This window comes from Python bivittatus, unplaced genomic scaffold (assembly GCF_059951505.1).
Source record: "Python bivittatus isolate LINGU-HERP-01145 unplaced genomic scaffold, Pbiv_v1 ctg000610_np1212, whole genome shotgun sequence".
In the NCBI taxonomy this organism is placed as follows: domain Eukaryota; kingdom Metazoa; phylum Chordata; class Lepidosauria; order Squamata; family Pythonidae; genus Python; species Python bivittatus.
In genome coordinates this window covers 22,441,152-22,461,760 of record NW_028277088.1, presented here as the reverse complement: position 1 = coordinate 22,461,760, position 20,609 = coordinate 22,441,152, and the positions used below count along the sequence as shown (strand labels likewise).

Genomic DNA, 20,609 nt, shown 5'->3' with positions numbered 1-20,609 from the left:
GAGCAGCTCTTTCCCAGCTGGCTCAGAGACACATAAGCAAAGCCCTAAGTCTCAGGGATCTGGAAGTTGGAGAACCAAAAATGACATAACTATCTAAAGAGCAATGGAGCTAAATGCAGATTAACATTTTGGATTTGCCTTTGTTTAGTTTTATTAAACTATGACCTATTTCTTTCTGCCCTATTCTGTGTGAATATTCCAGACTGGAAAGACAATCAATTTAGAAAAACATCTTCAAATTAATTGCTAAACTCTCCTTTTTGTTTTTCTTTCTTTGTGGGTCTTTTACTCCTGTTGATTCCCTAATTTCCATATAAATTAAACAAGGGTTGGATTTCTTTGCTGAATCAATCCGCTCTGAGAGGTTTTTAACTTTACACACTTCCTGATAGGCTGAGCTACTGAGAAAAGTCAAAGTAGGTTCCATTTGCCCATAAATTAAACCACTGCAAAGAAGAACTAAAGTGGATGTTGGCAGCATACTGAACAGGCTCTTCACAAGTGTGGGGGAGGGTATAGTGGGAGAGTTGTGAATGGAGGTGCCAGGGTGCCCAGTCTATCAGATGCCTTCCCATTACAATGTTCCAATGCTTTTATATATGCAGTATAAAAATTCATATACTTTAATCAAATATAGTTATATACTTAATAATATACTTATGCTTAAACATTAGAAGGTCCAGTTAAGTACCATTAGAGGTCAGTAAATTTATATAACAACACAAGAAAATGTATATACACATGTAACTATGTCTGTACATGCACTTATGCATGGGGATATATATATATATATATATATAAATAAATAAATAAATAAATAAATAAATAAATAAATAAATATAAAAGGGGGGACGCGGTGGCGCAGCAGCTTAATGACGCTGAAAGTTGCTGGCCAGAAATGGTCGACGCTTCAGCGGTTCGAGTCCAGCCTTCGTGTTAAACAGGGTGAGCTCCTGTTTCCTCCCCAGTTCCTGTCAACCCATCAGTCGAAAACTCACGTGAGTAGATAAATGGGTACTCTCACTCCGGTGGGAGGAAAAATGCTGGCGGCGCTTTGCAAAAAGGAGTTGGGAGCAGTTGCCGGTAAGCGCGAAAAACCCCGTGCACCCGAAAAAGGGCGCGAAGCAACGGAAACTCCACCTCCCGCGCTCGCCAGCTGGGCTCTGCTCTAGGAAGGAGGCTCTGGCAAACCACTTCCGAAAAACAATTGCCTTGAAAACTGCAGAAGGACTCGTCCAAAAAGCAGTCACTGCAGAGTCGGTAACGACTGAGCGCAGACTATATATATAATGTGTATTATTTACAGACACATATACACACCACAAAAACAATCCAATAATACTTTACTTGATAACTATTACTAAGAAACCCACATTTGCAAATCTATTATCACATGAGTTATTTGGTCATAACCATTCTTCCTAAAATTATTTTTAGGAATACTTATTTAGATAAGTATTTTTAGACAGTAGAAACAAGTATCTTTCACAGCACTGACTTTATAAAATGGTTAATGTAAAATAATGCAACATACTAAAAATAGTGCATAAAGCAGCATAAAAAACTATAAGCTTCCTTATGCAGCATATAAGGCATCATCTTCTTACCTCTGAGCTGTAATCATCTGCTGCAGTAGAAGTCTCACTTTCCAGCTAAAAAAAAAAAGAGTAAAAATAAGAGGACAAGAATTATTTTATAGGATTCTAACATAGGAAGATAATGAAAATCTTCAGTACCTTAAACGTTAGTTACTAGGCATCATCTGTTATGCGAAGACCGCTTAAAATTAACACACAGTGTTTTAAAAAGATGCTTATATTGGAAAAATGAAGCTAAATTTAATGACTCTTGAAAGTAAGGGTTGAATAGTAAACAAAGATTACTCTTGGCAATTGGTAATTTGAATCTCTCCTGATATTTCCCTTCCCTGGAATTAAACTCCGAGAAACCTTTCAGAGCCAATAATAAAGTCAAAACTTGTCTTGAAGCTTTAGGAAACATTTCATTTTACTCACTTTGACCATATCTGAACCATGGTATAAATGCGACGTATAAACTGACATACAGTGTTCCATGTATGTTACAGGGAGTTCAGCACCACAATGGTGACGTTCCTTAAAGCTGATTATGGTATTACATACAATTGCAGGTGGAAAGAGGGAAATATTTCTATGAAAAAAAACCCTATACTGCCTAAAATTTTAAGAAATATTCCCTAACTACAATGAAATATAACAAATTAGAAATTTAAAATTCTTAGAAAACATTTCTAGTTATAATGATTTTACAGCAATCAGGAAAGGTAAAAGTGCCTGAAAAAGATGAGCAACTCTAGAACAAGGAGGTCAGGAAGTAGACTGGGGTTTACTGGTAAATAATAAATTCTGCAAGGGTTTAACAACAACAACATTCGTATGACTTTTACTACCTAAATTAGGTTACAAAATTAATCTCAGGAATGGATTTTAGTATAAACAAAATATGAACGTAGATCAGTTCTAAACAAAATTTTACATATACGTGTAGGTGTTATATCTGGCTTTGTTTAGTGAATCTTGTGGGTTGCAGTGAAAAGCCAAAAATTCCAAAACATAACAACTTTTAATCTCTGTTCTGAAAAAACTCTGGAAATATTTTTCACAGTGAAATAACCCAACTGTGAGACTATAAAAGAATCATATTATTTATTTTAACTTTTCAAAAAGAAAAAGAAAACATCATGTTTCAGGTACAGCAAGGCCTATTGCTATAACAAAAAATTTAAAAATTGACCAAAAAGGTGAATGTAGTATTTCTGCTTGGCCAAAAGGAAAGTGAACTATATTATATGGATCTATGGCTATGGATCTATATAGGCTTCTTGCATATATATTTTGCATATATATACTGTATATACTGCTTTTGTCTTGCTATGTGGTAAATTACTTTGAAACTGAAATGAGTTTCCCAAAGCACTTGGGGATATTGTATTATAAGGATATGCCTTACCTCCTGCCAACTAAGTTCTTCTATTATTATTTCAATGCATTTAAGGTTGCAAAACAATCTCTAATTATGAACATTTTCAACACTAGCAGAAAAATACCAATAGAAAATCAGAAGGAAATTCTTGTCTTCTAAAAGTAAATTAAACAAATCTAAAATACACTAACTATATTGACATTAACAGTTTCACTTCTTTTTATCTTACAACAGATTTTTTCCCCCTACATATTCAGTCCATCTTTATGTTAGTGAAAATCTGTATTTCACAAGGAAATTATCCTTAAAAATTACTATTTATAAATCTAAATATACTAACAAGATGTTGAGACTATTTGCATATTTATAGGCAGAAAAGCATTTGATAATGTTTTCTTTTGTGTTTTGTATCTGTGTACTTATTGTATGATCTTTGAGGACCTGAAGAGGACTTGTAACAAATATACAGGTAGTCCTTGCTTAATGTCCAGTCGTTCAGCAAACGACTGAAGTTACAAAGGCGCTAAATGAAGGGACTTACGACTGGTCCTTGAAGTTCCTAGCTGAGTCCTCCTTTCGCACACCAGCGAAGGAAGCCTAGTGTGTAAAAGAAGGCCTGCCTGTGGCAGCGCAAAAGAAGGACCCTTCTAGCTTGGTCATTCTTTCACACTGGCACAGCCAGGGCCTTCTTTCACATCCCGGGCTTCTTTCGTGAAAGAACACCCTGGGCGGGGTGTGAATGGAGGCCCGGGGCAGGGCACAAGAGAAGCCCTGGCTGCACCAGCGTGAAAGAAGGCAGCGCGAAAGGAGGCCCTGGCTGGTACAGTAGTGGTGGATGGTGCAGCAGTGGGCAGGGCGGCAGGGGCAGCTGGTGGCAGCGGGTAGGCAGGGGGCCAAAATGGCAGAGATTGGGGGGAGGTAGGCAGGTGGGGTGAATTCAAGAGGAGGCAGTCCCTTACTTTACCAAAACTCAGGGCTGGGAGGCACCAAGCCAGAAATGGCTCAGATCGGGGTGGTCCTCACCTAACGGCTGGTGGGATTCATTTAACGATGGCAACAGGGACTGCCAAAATTCCCATTGCTAAGCAATATGGTCACATGACATCATGCTTTACAACTGCATTGCACAGCAACCAAAATTCTGGTCCCAATTACCATTGTTAATCGAGGACTACCTATATAGCTGCCCAGAGTCACCCGCTAGGGGAGATGGGCGGCATATAAATTTAATAACTAAATAAATAAATAAATAAATAAATATTACATTGCAATTAGACCAATTATTAACTCAATGTTTATAGATAGATTGCCAATAACATTTCAAATAAACATCAATATAGAATATTATATTGTGAGATCCTACTTTTAAAACACCACACTTTCGATAAATTCTACATAGATTTATTATTTCTTCTACAATATTTATAGCCTGTCCCAATCCTGTCAGACTCTGGCACTATAGCCTCTTATAATGGCCCTTTGAATTATTAATGCTATAGCCCATGTAAAAAATAGGCAATTACTTATTTTAACAGCACTACATGAGAAAATAAATTGCCCTCGCTTTCAAAGCAGACAAGTTTAAAAATGGTTATAATATTTAATTCACTACACTGTCTAACAGTAAGCAGGCACAATCTCTAACCCTACTTTTTTAAAAAAAATCTCAAAGTCTGAAATACTTACATCTGTGGTATATGTTTGATCATGCTTGATCATCTCATCACTGTGTAAAGTTCTCACTACAACAGATTCAGATGTAGCAGCTGCTCCTCTTTGATAGCTATGTGGGGATGCATCTTCTGTTTGCAATTGGTTAATATCCAGACCTCCTTGTACCAATTCTTCATCTCTGATTTTTGATATCTTTTTTTTCTTCTTCTGCTTCTTCAGTGCATGCTGCCCATCAGAGTGTGCTTTTCGTTGTCTAAACTGTGCAAGCTGAACACAAAAGAAAATCCTGTTAGGGTGAAAGATTTCCAATATGACAGTATTTATAAAAATGTATGGTGTTCTACATAAACTTGCAATTTAACAGTAGGCGAACTCAAGCTAAAGGTTAGTACTCAATTTAAATTTTTTATATACAAAATATAAAAATAACATCAGAACAAGATGTAACAGAATAAGAGCATCAACATGTAGCCTATTAAATAAATATATATACAGTATCTTGAAATCTTTAAAGTAGTAATTGATTAGAAATAACTCAAAGAAAATAAACTTGAACTTAAAAATAGTTATTTAGATAATGCTATATTACTATCAAATTTTCCTTGCATGCCCTATCCCCAATTTCATAATTTTTCTTTTAGCAACATTGCACAAAAGTATTTCATTAAATTTTTACCATATTAAGGGAGCAATATCTGAACAGAAAGCATAGAGGTATATCCAGTAATTGTGTTACTGTAGTAGTAGTAGTAACCTACCTTGTAGCAAAATACTTCTATGAAAAAAACCACATACTATGCCAGACAAAACACAACTGAAAACTAGTTAGTAACTAAACTATTCAAGTATTTAAGTCATTACTTTTTGTATAGCTTATCACTTTTAATGAGACAGAAATGCATTTTCATATACAAACCACTAATTTTTTCTCAGCCAGAAACAAATATAAGGTACAGCAAGAAAACAATGAATTTGAAACCTTAAACATTAAAAATTGTAATCTGACTGCATTCTTAAGAATGTCAACATTTTGGGGGATGTATCATATATAAACAGAAGCAGACACCCATATTATTTGTGAGTTAAGAAATACAAATGTATCCTGCCATTTGAATAAACAAAGAACAGTCTAGAAAGCCAGGTCTCCATTCAATTTCTTATTCTCAACTGAATTTTAAAAAACACTGAAACTTCTGACAAAAAAAGAATATTCATAGTTGTTGTTTGCTAGAATATAAGCCACTACAAGAAGAGAGTATAGGTAGTCCCTGGGTTAAGAACACCCTGTTTACGGACAATCCAGAGTTAAGAACGGATCCTACTGTAGCAAAATTCAAGTTAAATACACATTGATTCGAGTTAAATACACAGTGGTTCGAGTTCATTACACAATACTACTTATACAGTATTATACAATAATACTATTCCAGCTTTCATATAGATTAGACTTATGGACAGACCTTGGAAACAGAATTCATTCTTAAACTGTGGACTACCTGTATTTGCAAATCAGGCACAACATACTGCATATGTTCCTGAAGTACAATCATTTCTGCAGTCTCCAGTCCTTGCCTGGAGTGTTGCAATCCAGCCTTTGGTTCCCCTCCTACTCACAGGAGGATCTTGAGATTGGCAGAGCCAGAACATTCACCTTTATATTTAGCCCTTGTTTCCTCTCGCTCTTCTTTGCCTTCTTACTTAGGTTACCCAATTAACATAGCTTTTTCTAATTTTAAATTAGCAAACACTTATTTAATGAAATCCTAGGAAAGCCTAAGTATTTCATGGGGGAAAGGGAAGAGGAAGAAAGAAAGACAGGAGAGATTCTCTAGCGTTCTTTCCAGTTACTCCATGGCTATCTCCATCAAGCTCAGAGTAAACAATAGTAAGCACAAGAGACTTACTTTTCTAGTAAAGGAAAGAATGACTTTCTACTCTCTGAGCCTACTGCTATCATCATCAACATCTAACATTAGTATAAGCAAAAGCCGGAAAATCTGTCCACTTACATTCATAAAGGCTTATTAATGACAGAGACTTTTTTTTTTTGGTTATACCAGAAATATTAACTACAATCAATGAACAGATGCATGTCTTTATCTGACTGATCTCAAGGTCAAACAACTGGTTACTTTAGTTTTTAAATGAAGATTTTGTTCCACCTTTAAGACATCTACTATAACTCAATTAAATTCTAATTAAAGATAGAATTAGCATGACTACTTAAATGTCAATGACAAAAGAATGGGAAAATATGACTATTACTAATAATCTGAAATTACTGATAAGATATTCAATGCATGTTAACAAATCAAAGTATGTATGGATAAAAATACAAATATCTGTTTAAACAGTTCCAATGACTGAATGCCAAGACCATCCCTAAGTCAAGCTTGACTCCTGGTGACTGCGTCCATACACTTATCTTGGCAGTGTTATGGAAGTGGTTGCTGTTCTCTTCTTCCAAAATACATTTTTGACAACAGCACAATTGGCTCTATGCAGCCAAGAGCTTATTTTTGCACACAGCAGCAATTTGGGCTGCACAGCAAACCTGGAGAACACTAAAATGAGGCAGACTTAACTGGAAGGAAGCCCCAATAAACTCAGGATTTCAATGCAAGTTTCACTTGTAACTCCTGTCACAAGAAGAATGAGTGACTGTCCTGGCCCAGTTTGTGCAATGATTTCATTTCATATATACTGTAAAGAACAGGTGCAAGTCTAGTTGGCATGTTGAGTCAATTACTCATCTGCTGGACATTTAACCCCACTCGTTAACAACTCAATAGAAGAAAAAACCCTGCCTAATCCCCAGGAAGATACACACATATTCTGACACCAAAACAAGCAGCCACTCATTAACCCAAACCCCACACCCCCCCCACACCCCCAACCCCCCCACCACACACCCCCAACCCCCCCTTCAGATCTCTATAAATACCCACAAGGGTCACATCATCCTGGGCACAGAGAGAACTGCTCCTGTCTGTGCTCCTGCTCTCTGAAGATGCCGGTCACAGATTGTGATGGACTGGAATGGAGGAAGGGGGGTGAAAACGGTGCTCTCGTCTCCAGAGCAACGCTCTGGAGATAAGCGGAGAAAGCTGCCGCATCCCTAAACATCCCAGAAGATAGTAGAGAGTTGTGCCTGGGAACTACTGGTCAGTCTGAAAAGATTCTGTAAGTAAGCGCTAGCTAATAAACCTTGCTGATTGAACCTACATGGTCTCCAGGAGTTCCTTGGGCTAGGCCTGACACAGATGCTGGCGAAACGTTAGGAAACAAAACTTCCAGAACACAGCTACACAGCCCGGAAGACCCACACCAGCCATGAGATGGTTAGATAGCATCACTGAAGCAATGAACATGTAATTGAGCAAACTCTGGGAGGCAGTGAAGGACAGGAAGGCCTGGCGCGATATGGTTCATGGGGTCATGAAGAGTCAGACACGACTTAACGACTGAACAACAACAACTCCCAAGTGCCAGTTCAATATCTTAGGCACTACACTAGCTCTGATACATACTCAATATATAACTATGAAAAAAACAAGAAGAAGGTATGCATAAATGCCTCAGACAGACACCCCCTTAAGTCACACAAGTTTATGAAAAGGAGGAAGTAAAGCATAATCAGACTTGCAAGATTCTCTTACAATAGTCCATCTTAATAGTTTTAGACTTCTGTGGAGTCTAGACTTCCGTAGACCTCCATTTTTTGGTCTGGTCTACATCATGAGACTGACATCAATCTTGCAAGTCTGATTACAATTTATTTCAATTCTGCTCTTCAACATATCACTACAACTCCCATACATATCTTTAAAATATATTCCAGCATACACTCATTTCAGTTCATTTCAAATAATCTCATCATCTTTATTCTTAATTCCATTTATTCTGTTGGAGGCTCTTTGTTCAGCCCTTAACTCATTTCCAAAACAATTTCCATCAAAATGCAACATTTGCATTTTTTCTGCCTCTTTTAATCTGAACTATTCCTTGCCCTCTCTACTTTCTTTTTCTCTATATAAACATTATACAATAAGTTTATTTTTTCCTGATGTTTGCAGTAACCACTAGCATAACTCCACATATTTCTGTGGCACTTAAATATCAGACATAGGTAGCAGATAAATAGAAAATAGAGAGGAAGAGTGTGATGCTTTGTTCATAGGTAAAAGATTCATATACATGAAAGCCTACCTCTCTGAGACTAAAAAATACATTCATACAAGTCTGTGAACCATACTGCAGAGCAAAATTATAGAAGTTATAAAGAATATAAAGTTGTCAAATCATGAAAGAAAAGGAAAAAAAACCCTCACATCTACTTTATTGATTACATTTCTATAGCTGCATATCTGCAAGGATAATTGAAACAATCCTTGACTACATGGTTAACATCTGATAGCTAAACATATTTAAATTACTAGATAAATGCTGTTGGGTTTATTCAGAAACCCACACTCTCCCATTTTGTATTTTCTTCAGACATAGGAGCCAATTAAAAATGCAACAGCATGTAAGAACAACAGCTGCCATACTCAAACGGTGCACATCAATCAATGGACAAATTACAAAAATACTTAATATATATTCAGTGTCTAGTAATCGTAGCCTAAAAAATAAATTCTAGCAATTTTAGAAAACTGAATGTCATTATATACATACATAATATATAATGTTTCAAAATTATACCAAGTATTACTATAGAATTTTTTGTCCCAAAAATTATTAAATAATTCATATGCATAAAGTTATTAATTTAATTTCCAAAATATATGTCAAATTAAAAGTTAGAATCCAGGTCTGGAAACCCAAGGATCTACAGCTAGCCATGATGATGCCAAATAACAACACATGCATCATGATGTCACAAGCTATGCTCTGCCCTTTCATACTTATACTGTGACACTGCACATAAGTACATAAGTGACAGTGTTTGCATTGTAACACTGCAATGCATGGTTTGTCAGTTGCCTCCTGTGGATACTTTTATATGGAAAGAAAAAAAAATATTTTCATTTGCAAGTCTGTGACTTGATTCACATGCAAGGTTAAATTATGCTATAGCACTACTTGTACAAACATGTCTACTTATGGCTTGAAAGTTATACCCTTTTCTCTCCTCCATACCAAACATGAATAATCCAGCATTCAGTGTTACTTTAAATACAAATAAAAGCAGAGTTGATCATAAACTGTAGTTTAAACATCTGGCCTGTTTAATAAACCAGAGTATATTTTAAATCATAAATCTAGATTTGTGCACAATGACACAATGGAAACTAAGAAAAAGGAATGGACTCATAGTTTATGTTTCCTTTTCCAATAAAGTGAAAAAGGGAATAGCTGTATCAGAATTAAGCTTTGCTCCAGATCACAAATTCTCATGTACAGAACACTGAATCTCTGATCAACATTCTGTAGAAATTGCATGAAACCAAAAGGGAAAAGCGATCTGGTTAGGGATCCAAGAGTTGCTTAGGTGATAATTTCAGTACACAACTGGCAATTTTCAATATCAAATGAAAATCCTTAAACTTTCTCTCACCTCAACATCTAGCAAAACATAACCTTATTTTTCAAATGAATATAAATAAATGTATGTTAGATAAAAGGACATGGAGTACATACAGGCTATTCTTCTCAACGTATTTCCTTGCTATAGCTTTAAGAAGCAGAGGAAATCTTGCAATGGATATGTCTCCCACTAGGATACTAGTATTCCCAGTATATGCCATAAGCTTCTGCTGATCTAAAGAAAAACACATATAAAGAACTAAATGCTTTGTATATATTGACACTGGGATTCAAGAACAATCTGGCTCTTCTCCCAGGCTTTGGGCTAGGGTTGTTGGAGCCCCTTGTATGTGATATGTTGTGTTAACTGGATCTGCCATTTGTTTATTGCTATGCTTTTATATGGATTATATATTTATTATTCTGTTTCTATACTGTGAGCTGGCCAGAGTTGGAATTCAGCAAGATCGATGGCAAAATAATAAATAAATAAATAAATAAATAAATAAATATGCATATACTGACACTCAGATTTAAGAACTGTCAAACTGGCTAAACAGTATTCTATATTTCTAATTAAACATGTCTGTATTATAAACTTATTCATACTTTCTTAAAAGTAAACTCTACTAAACAATATGGATTTATTTGTGATTAAAGTCATATATAATTGCAGTTACCTTAGCAACATTAATAATTAAGTTTATAATACATAAATTTTATAAACAAGGACAAGTAATATTTCTTTTTTCTGAACCCATCAGAAATATGCCTTCTAAATATTTTATATACCTATAGAAATTTTTTAAAACCCTATAATGCACACCCAAAATATAAAAAGCTCTTCAACAATAAAGCAAAGGCTATGACTTCAGCTATTATACTGGCTACAATTATTCACTTACAGTATACCATTCAGAGATGCACAATTGCTTTCTTTGTTCTACAAACAAGATTATTATTCACTACCATCACCATGTTTTACATGAAGATGTACACGCCCCACACAGCACATGCATAATAATAAGCTCTAACAATTAAGTAAAATTTATTCATTTCCTAGGATTCCTGACTTCTACAGAACAGTGATAATAGAGATAACTGCTACTGGTAGTTTCTTCCATCAGCAGCTGGATGTGCTGGAACAAACACAGAAAGGGAGACACACCTATAAAGGAACGAACATGACTTCAGAAACAAAGGAATCAATCTCACAGTAGCAAACTTGTATTTGACTAGCAAGAAATAGAAATCAAATAAATGACTAATTTTAAGAAAAAACAAATCCATTAATCAGCATGTAATAACTGAATTATAGCACACAGATAGAAAGCAAATTGTATGCATATACGTGAGAAAAACATATAAAAATCAGTTGAATTCTGGAAATGAACTAGCACAGAAACAGGCTCCCTTTTCATGAAGACTCTGGTACCAAGTTCATCTGTGTGAACATCCTGTATTTGCTTTACCTCCAAGGATAAAAGAAATGAACCCAAAGCCACACAAAATGGCACTGTGGTGATTATTCCATTTTGAGACCACTGAAAAATTGTAAGGCTGCAGGAGCAGACAATGTGGAGAAATGTTAAAATATGGATATGATTTGCTTGTGGAATGGTTGTGCAAGTTGCTCAACATACATGTCAAGACTGTATCAGTGCCAGATAATTGGAAGAATGTCATTAGTGTTCCTCTGTACAAAGATAGCAGAAGTGAATGTAATAACAAGATAAAATAGAAATCTGATGAGAAAGTAACAGAGATGGTAAAGTTAGGGAATGTGAATTATTTTTTGATAAGTTATCATTCTAAATAGCCAAGAGGTTCACAATTGTCTAGTTTTGGGGCTGGATAAAAATACTTTTTGTCTGTGTGTACCTTCAAGTCAGTTTTGATTCCTAGCAACGGCCTGGACAAGTCCCTACAGTTTTGTTGGCAAGATTTTCAGAAATGGTTTGCCATTGCCTGCTTCTTAGGACTGAGAGACAGTGGCTGGCCCAAAATCACCCAGTTGGCTTTGTGCCTAAAGTGGGACTAGAACTCATGTTCTCCCAGTTTCTAGCCTGATGCCGTAACCACTACACCAAAGTGCCTCTCTCAAAAATACCTTTAGATGTTTAAAATTAAAGCAGCATGTAAAGCTAATCAGCCTTTATAAAGAAAAAAATCTGGAACTTTAATGTTCATCTCATTCTGGTTTATTGTATTATATATTCAGAAAAAAAATCCTAAGCCATTCAGAATTTTGGCAACTATAGAATTAATAAATAAAACTTTCTATAATCAGAAAGTTTATAATAAAGTTTGAGATTCACCATGGATAGGGCAAATGTACTACCACAGTTGCCCTAAAAAATGTCATGACAGCTTTTCCACATAACTTTTAAAGTTTTTTTTAGGATTTTTAAATAGTGCTTTTAACAATGTATATTGATACTATACTTTTAGTGTTTTACTTGGATTAATTTCCTAAGTCAGTAAACAAGGTAAAAAAAATACAATACAGTAAGCATATTCCAAAGATTTTCATTTAATGCAGATTAAAAGTAACAACTCCTTTGGGTAAACTTCAACTTTATGAACATGTCCACATTATATTCCTGGCAACAATATGAAAGAACTTTGCCACAGTATTCTTCTAGGGTGTTTTTGCAACTTCCCCAACTAGCCTACATCCTGAAATTTCCTAGTAGTCTCCCATCTAAGCACTAATCATTTGTTTTAACTTCTTTTTCCCTAGATCTCCTAAGGGCAGTTATAAACCTAATTATTTGTTTACAAAATTAACTAAACTTTCCATTTATCCTTGCTGTTTATTAAATTATTAAATTTCAGATGCACATTTGTGGTTTGAATAAAAAGATTCAAATTAAAATTTCCACAGAAGCTACAGAACTCATCTGAATTCAGCAATGAAGAGTGGTTTAAACCTAACACATAAGGATGCGGAAAACTACATTCTTGTAGTTACCCACAGGTACCTCATAATTAAGCTATTGTCAAGCATTATGTAACTGAAAATGTTATACAATTTTCACCAATTTTTTTTTTTTTTAATGGCAAACACTTGATGCACAGGAATGTGCCTTTTCACCTTAAACTGCAGTGGAAAGAAAATTATTTCAAGTTTACTCTTAAATTAACAATGCAATTACTGTAGCAGTAAAATTGCTTGTAATTATGAGCTCACTAGCCTATTTGGGTATCCCAAGAGTACAGTAAGGGACCAGATGTGCCATAAGGTTTACTGAAGAGCCATTCATATATTCAATCCTCTTATTGCAGCTGAATTAGACATATAAATATAAACCTCCACTATGCACATTGCTTACATTGCACCCTCAGGCTCGATAGTCCATTTTACGTTGACCTTGTTTGCCTTGCCTTTGCTCTACAGTGCGTTTACGTTATAAACCTGGTTTAGGCAGTCCTTCTGCGTTGCTTTTTAAGGCACCTATTTATAGAGCAAGGTAGAATAAAATGCGAGCCCGCCAGCCCTATGCGGTCTCCGGCTCTTCTTGCGCCTCCAGAATAGAGACACCAGTTGGGACCTGTGGCATTTCCAAGGCATGTGCAACCTCTTGCCAGCAGCAACAGCTGTTCCCGAGCCAAGGGCGTGAATACATATATCGAGCAGAGGGGGAAGCGGCTCGCTCTGGATTCTGCAATTTGCACAGAGAGGACCCCAAATGCTATGGCGTCCCCACGACACCCCCAAACAAAGAACGAGTCGCAGACAAAGAAAGCGCAGCACGGAAAAGGTGCCAGGGAACGCCTCGCGCCCTCAGCCACCCGCGACTGAGCTTTAATAACTCCGTCGCCGCTCATGACAGCGGAAAAGGGGCGGGACGGGCAAGCTCTATCTTCCGCACCCCACGAAGCCCAAACTGCCCCCGCCACCACCTACTTCTCCCCCTCCCTCCCGCCCCAGCGGCCGCGTCCAGGCCTGCCGCCCGGTAGCCTTCCCGCCCCGCGCTCCCATCGCGCCTTACCTTGGCTTTGCCGGCCTCCAGCTTCTTCTGCCTCTCCTGCTCGTCCATGGCCCCTGCGCGGGAGACAAGAGGGTTACAGCGCGCTCAGCTAAGCCGCGAAGGGAGACTTGCCCCAAGCCGCCAAAAGGTCCCTCGCTCGCGGTCAGCCGCACGCGCTCTGCCCGTCTACGGGGTCCGGAGACGCCGCGGTGGACCCACCGGCGCCGCCATCTTCAGCTCCACGTAAACATGCGGCCGGGGAAAGTGACGTCCGCGCCGCCGCTTTCCACTAAGAGCCACCTCGAGGCTTCGCAGAGAGGCTTTACAAGGCGCCAGCCGAAAAACGGGTGGTTGCTGCGGTGGGCACGCTCATTTCTTGATTTTACTACGTTTCCATTCTGGTTTTTCTCTGGGAGCTCAGAGAAAAACTACTTTTTCAACAACAACCCTGCGGGGTAGCTTGGGCTGAGAGAGGGGTTGGCCCAGAGTCGCTTCCGCTATTGAATGCAAGCTTGGATTGGCGTCTCCCGGCTCCTAGTCCAATACTTAAAAGCAGTGGTGATCAAATTGCAGTACTGCAACTCCCTAAACGTAAAATGAGTGTGCGTGAACTATGACAAGAATAAAATGAGTGCTAAGATTGGGCAAGAAATAAACGATTCAAATTTTAGCGATTATGGTGAATGATTTATTCTCAGCTGCTATGTATTTTAATTTTTGTATTATTGTAATTTGTTTTATTTTTAATTTTGTTCCCCGCCCAGTCACTTGTTGCGATGGTTGGCCATACAAATTGAATGAATAAATAAATAAAATTTAATCTATGTATCACAGGGATTCTAAAACTCTGGGGTAAAGCAACTGCCCACTGAATTTGCACTGTAAAATAAATTTAGACAGTGCTCCTACTTCAGCTGCACCAGCCTGCTTTAAAAAAAAACAAAACCCAGAGTTTGAGAAAACTTGCCCTAAACCCGTATTTTTCAAACTTGGCAACTTTAAAATGTGTGGAATTCAACTCCCAGGCAGCATGCTGGCTGGGGAATTCTGGGGGTTGAAGTCCACACATCTTAAAGATGCCAAGTTTGAGAAACAGTGCCTTAAACAGTACATCAGGCTGGCCCCTTCACAACCAACTAGAGTTTAACCCCAGCTTTATTTTGAGCTTGTCAAGTGGGAGTAGGATATTTCAAGCAGAAACAATGAAAGAAGTTTTATGAGGACCTCAGACATGTGCAGTGGACTCGTTGCCTTTAATCATATGATGTACTTACCCAGCAGCATAGTTAACCTCTGTAAAACAGGGCTTTTAATACCATTTATCAAGTGTGTTCTTATACAGGGTTTTACTTTTTTCCCCTAAGTTTTTTTTTATTAATTCAGTAAATTGAAAGAAATCTTAATGAAGTAACTGTCCAAAGACCTAGAGTGGTCCAAATCCAAAGCTATATTTATGTTCCTTCAGTTTACATTCCTCAGCAATATCATCAAAACCTATGGCTACAATTCAATATTCATGCTATAGACTTTCAATTTAAAGTCTGTCCTTTACTGAAGTACTGTGCAAATCTTCAGAAAAACTGCAACAACATTTATTAGGAATACTTAATATTTTAATGATTTAAAATTATTACTTTGCTGAATTTGAAAATACTATTAGTTTTGCAATGCTCGTTTTACAATACCAAAACTACAGTAATTATATTTCTTGATATAGAACTTCAGTTCTTGCAAATCTTATAATAATTATCCTTATAAGTATTCAGAAAAGCTAATAAATAATAAAGAAATGAAAGTATATTTTCTTAGGATAAAATCCAGAATCAATTAAATTGGTGGAACAAGAGAGAGACCATTCTAAGTGGTGAAACTCTGTATGCTAATTTGATATGCCTGCTGTATCTGTTGATCTTTGTATTCTGAGGCATGGCTTTGAAAAGCAGTTTGTAAATGTGTTAAGTAGATAAAAAACTTAAGTGTGACTACTGATTTTTAATTAAAAAAAAAAATTAAATACATTTTCAGGTGAATAAGGAGGTTGTTCAGCATCAAGGCACCATTTTTCCTATCTCTGACATAGGATCATAATGTTCTTTGATGTTATTGCACCAGAGTTGTTAGCTGATTGTTCTTAAAGTGTAAAATTATGTACTTTTATTGTCTTTTGTTCCAATGTGGGTTCTTTCAAAAGGAATTGTAATTTTAACAGTAATATGGCTTACCTCATTAACTCCAAAGTTTATTAAAGATTCTTAATAAAGCAAAGTTAATGTTTATTAATTTTTTATGTATTACAGTTTGTTATTAAAATTTATTTATTTTATTCAGTTTCTATAGCCTCCCATCTCAGACAAGTGACTCTGGGCGGCGAACGAGCATGAAAGCAGTTAAAACCAATACAAACATAATATATCTCAGCAGAGAAAATTATAACATTAAGTATCAGTATAGCCATGAGACAGGGCCAGAACACAATTGGGGCCCCAGGCTTGGGTACATAAGCAGGTCTTCAAGTCCTTATGAAAGGCCAACAGAGTTGGGGACATCCTAATCTCTGGAGGGAGAATGTTCCAGAGGACAGGGGCTATGGCAGAGAAGGCACACCTCCTAGTCCCTGCCAGCTGACATTCCTTAGCTGACAGGACCTGTTGCATGCCCAACCTGCTGGATCAAATTGGATGGGTAGAAACAATTAGGAGATGGTCCCTCAGGTAACCTGGTCCCAAACCATGAGGGCTTTAATGGTGACAACCAGCATCTTGAATTGCACCTGGAAACATACTGGCAACCAATGCAGCTCATGAAGCAGTGGTGGTACATGTGTCAAACATCCAACACCATTTACTACCCATGCAGCTGCATTCTGCACCAGTTGAAGCTTCCAAATACTCTTCAAGGGCAGCCCCATATGGAGCACATTGCAGTAATTAGATGGGAGGTCACGTGGACATGAGTGACTGTGAGCACAGCTTCCGGGTCCAATTTGTTCTATTGTATTGATTTTTTAAAGAAACAATATTTCAATAAAGACTCTCCCTATATTGATATAGTTGCCATACTAGTGTTCAGTTGTTTAGGCAGATGAGTTTATGGCCTGTGCACCTTAATCCCATTTATACTTGAATACAGATATAATGCTTTGCTCACTGCCATCATATCTGTTTCAGCCCTAATGCCAAAGCAAATTCTAATAAGCCATGTGACTGTCAATTATACTACATTAAAATACTCTTGCTGGATTTTGTAAATTACAACATGAGTTTCCAAAAAATCAGTACAAATGGGAAGTTTGCTTTCCTTTTAAGTTTCTTCACTAGACTATATAATATATTTTTTGTTTATGCTTTCAAGTCAATCTTGATTTCTGGCAAGTACATAGACAAGTCCATCCAATTTTCTTGGCAAATTTTTTTGGAAGTGTTTTTCCATTGCATTGCATTCCATTGCATTCTTCCTAGGGCTTGAGACAGAGTGATTTGCCCAAGGTCACCAAGCTGGCTTCTGTGGCTAAGGCAAACAAGAATCTGGGTTTCTCCACCCCTAGGTCACTCCAGCATCTAACCCAGGGTTTCTAAACCTTATCAACTTTAAGATGTATAGACTTCAACTCCCAGAAGTCTCCAGCCAGCATGCTGGCTGGGGAATTCTGGGAGTTGAAATCCACACAACTTAAGGTTGTTGAGGTTGAGAAATGCTGACCTAACCACTAGACCAACTGGCTGTAATATAGGGCATAGGAATGTTTAAAATCTAGAATGTTTGTTTGCTTACTTATCCTGACTTTGGAAATATATAGTTGATATATACTATAATTATTACAGTAAGAAGTGTAACTTCACAATTCATTAAAGAGTAATAATGTTTTCTATCTTTTATTTGTTAGGTTGGTAGTTATGTTGGCCACCAATTCTCATCTGACCATTTCCATTATACTGATTGCTTTTCCCTGTGTGTAAAATGAAAGCAACTGAAACATCCAAATTCTTTTTCATCTGATACCACCATTTATTCACATTGCCAGTTGATTTCATAGATGGTAACACCAAAATAGGCAACAAGTAATAATGTCAACAGCATATGCATTTATCTTATAAAGAACTGCATTAACCAAATTATTGGGCAGTGAAAAACTAGATTTTATCCCTATGTCCTGCATCTTTAGCTTTATAATTTGCCAATGGGGTTAAAATCTGAAAGAAAGAATGTCTGTGAAGAGATTCATAACTTAAATCTTTGAAGTGCTATGAAAAACAAAAGAGACACCTACATTGAGGAAATGTCTGTGCCTGAGGCATTATTTGATCAGGTTCTGCTCATATTTCCATGAAGCCAAGTAGGTGTTTTCATCCTGCTTTTGTAAAGCTAGGATGCTGATTTTAATCTCCAGATGTCAGATTATATATTAAAGGTAACCATGAAGTTTATTACTATGGAAAAAAAGGAATACTTATTCAGTATTCATGACCATTTGGTACATGATTTCTTTCTTCTTCACTAAATTGTGCAGTGTGAAATATTCCACAGTGGAGTTGAGCACAGTTTTATACCTAGGTATCCGAGAATACAGTGGGGTTTTCTGTTGCTATGGGAGCAACAAGAAAGGGTTTTAAGTAACACTCATCATTTGCATAATTCTAGAAGAAGATAAGAGAATTCTGTTTCTAAATGGGGTTAATAGGGAAAGAGAATTTGGTGAGAAGCCTGTGTCACTATTGAACTTTGCCTATGTCTGATCTATTAACCTTATGTATTCTACTTAGAGTCCCATTCTTAAACTATACCTTGAGTCAACATAGAAACTGCCCAAAACTCTTGAATTTAGATAATCTATAAGCTCTGGAGTGCAAATAAACTCCACAAAAAATAACCAGGTTCCTATTGATCATAATGATATAGGCAATCTTGAAAATAATGGTGTTAGTGTTGGGTGCTGAACAGAAGAACCAACATTATCAGAATGATTTCATACTACAAAGTAGGCCCACAATCATTCACAACCAGATACAGCTACATGTTAAAATCATGTTCATGCAATTAGCATACAGCTAAAATGCCAGCATCAATTATATGCTTCTTTGGTCTTTTCTAAATTTCTCTTATGTCCTTTTATTGCTGTTCTGCACAGTCATTTATGCCAAGATTGTAGGAAGAAAAAAAAATGACGTTCTGTAACTACATATATAAGGACATTTCAAAGGAACAGCATTTGCTTGGGGATGGAAGTTGAGTAGTTAGTACTAGATACTTGTGATGATAGACAAAATTCTTATTAATGTGAAAACACAAAAAGAAAATGTTGGAATATAATAACCTTTCCTGAACAGCTTTTATATTACATTTATTACAAATGTACTGTCTAAAATGGAATATAAAAATGTTAATGTCAGCTAAAACATTAGGACTGATTTTGACAAATTAAATTATTTTCTATATTAAAAAGTTCATGTAGGAGAATATGTGGAATATCTATCAATTGTTCTCTCAGCTTTTGATTATGTAATTGTCATTCAGAATTAAATTTTGCTCTATAAAATAAATGAAAAAAACTATAATTGTCAGCTATCTTTTTTGTTTTCTTACAAGATGCTCCAGTATGGGTTGGAATACAAGTATATAGTATTACTTTAGAAGAATTGGAAAATTAATGCAAAAAGTATGCTGTGTGCGCACATATCTTTACATTTAGCCACATATAAACCTACTCACAGTTGTTTCTACATTCTTACATGCAAGCACATCTCAGTCTCTTGTTTCCTAAGCAACAAACGTATCAACACATTGACCTCCTATTGTAAAGAGATCAAGGTAATCATTAATAAATAAAGCATCAAACATAGGTCTTTGGAAATACTGCAATAATACATACCCCCTGAAGAACAATCTCTTTGTATTCTGGAGCCTGGAGTTGTGCAGCTTATAGTTTGACAGATTGTAAGCTCTACATAGGTCTTTTGGGACATACTTGATTATTATTGCTTATCTTTCAACTAAACAGGGAATAATGCTTGGGTTTGTTGTTGAGATGGAACCTCTGCCTCAGCTGAAAAGCAGATCAAGGCTTTGGACAACCTGAACAAGTTTTGTGAGATAAATAATTTATTTTGCAGGTGTAATATATCCAAGAGGATAATTGAAAAAAGGCTGTAATTGATAATTAATTAATTTCCATTACTCAGCATCCAGTTGGAATTTGCTTTTCAAATTATATACATAACATTAATTTGTACTGTAATAAGTCACTTGCTAAACCATGTGACTGTCAAATACTCAAGGGTCACAACAATGAAGATATTTTCTGGTATTGCTTGGATCAGCTGAGATGTTTAGTCAGGGCTGAATTGCACCCTCTGCTTGCTTTTGTGCAAGAATAGCCCAGCTGCTTGAGGGGAGGAACCTTCTTCTTGAGGGCAGGAACACTCAGTCCATTTCCTAGCTTGCAGGAAGGCAACCTCCATACATCTTTTCTTGATC

At 36.6% G+C, this 20,609-nt stretch overlaps 1 protein-coding gene across 6 annotated transcripts in view; it reads right to left on the bottom strand.

The window, feature by feature from the left end:
* Positions 1–14,601, bottom strand: part of AKAP9 (A-kinase anchoring protein 9) — a 154,356-nt gene extending 139,755 nt beyond the window's left edge. For 4 of the 6 annotated variants that reach the window (XM_088150541.1, XM_088150543.1, XM_088150544.1 and 1 more), the window contains exons 1-3: positions 14,160–14,600; positions 4,648–4,902; positions 1,608–1,652 (exon numbers count right to left, since the gene is read on the bottom strand). In XM_088150541.1, coding sequence (XP_088006667.1) covers positions 1,608–1,652; positions 4,648–4,902; positions 14,160–14,207 — 348 coding nt within the window. In that variant the 5' untranslated portion in view covers positions 14,208–14,600. Of the gene's footprint in view, positions 1–1,607; positions 1,653–4,647; positions 4,903–14,159 lie in introns of all 6 variants that reach the window. The other 2 variants (XM_088150542.1, XM_088150545.1) reach the window with 1 other exon arrangement.
* Between the last annotated feature and the right edge of the window lie 6,008 nt (positions 14,602–20,609).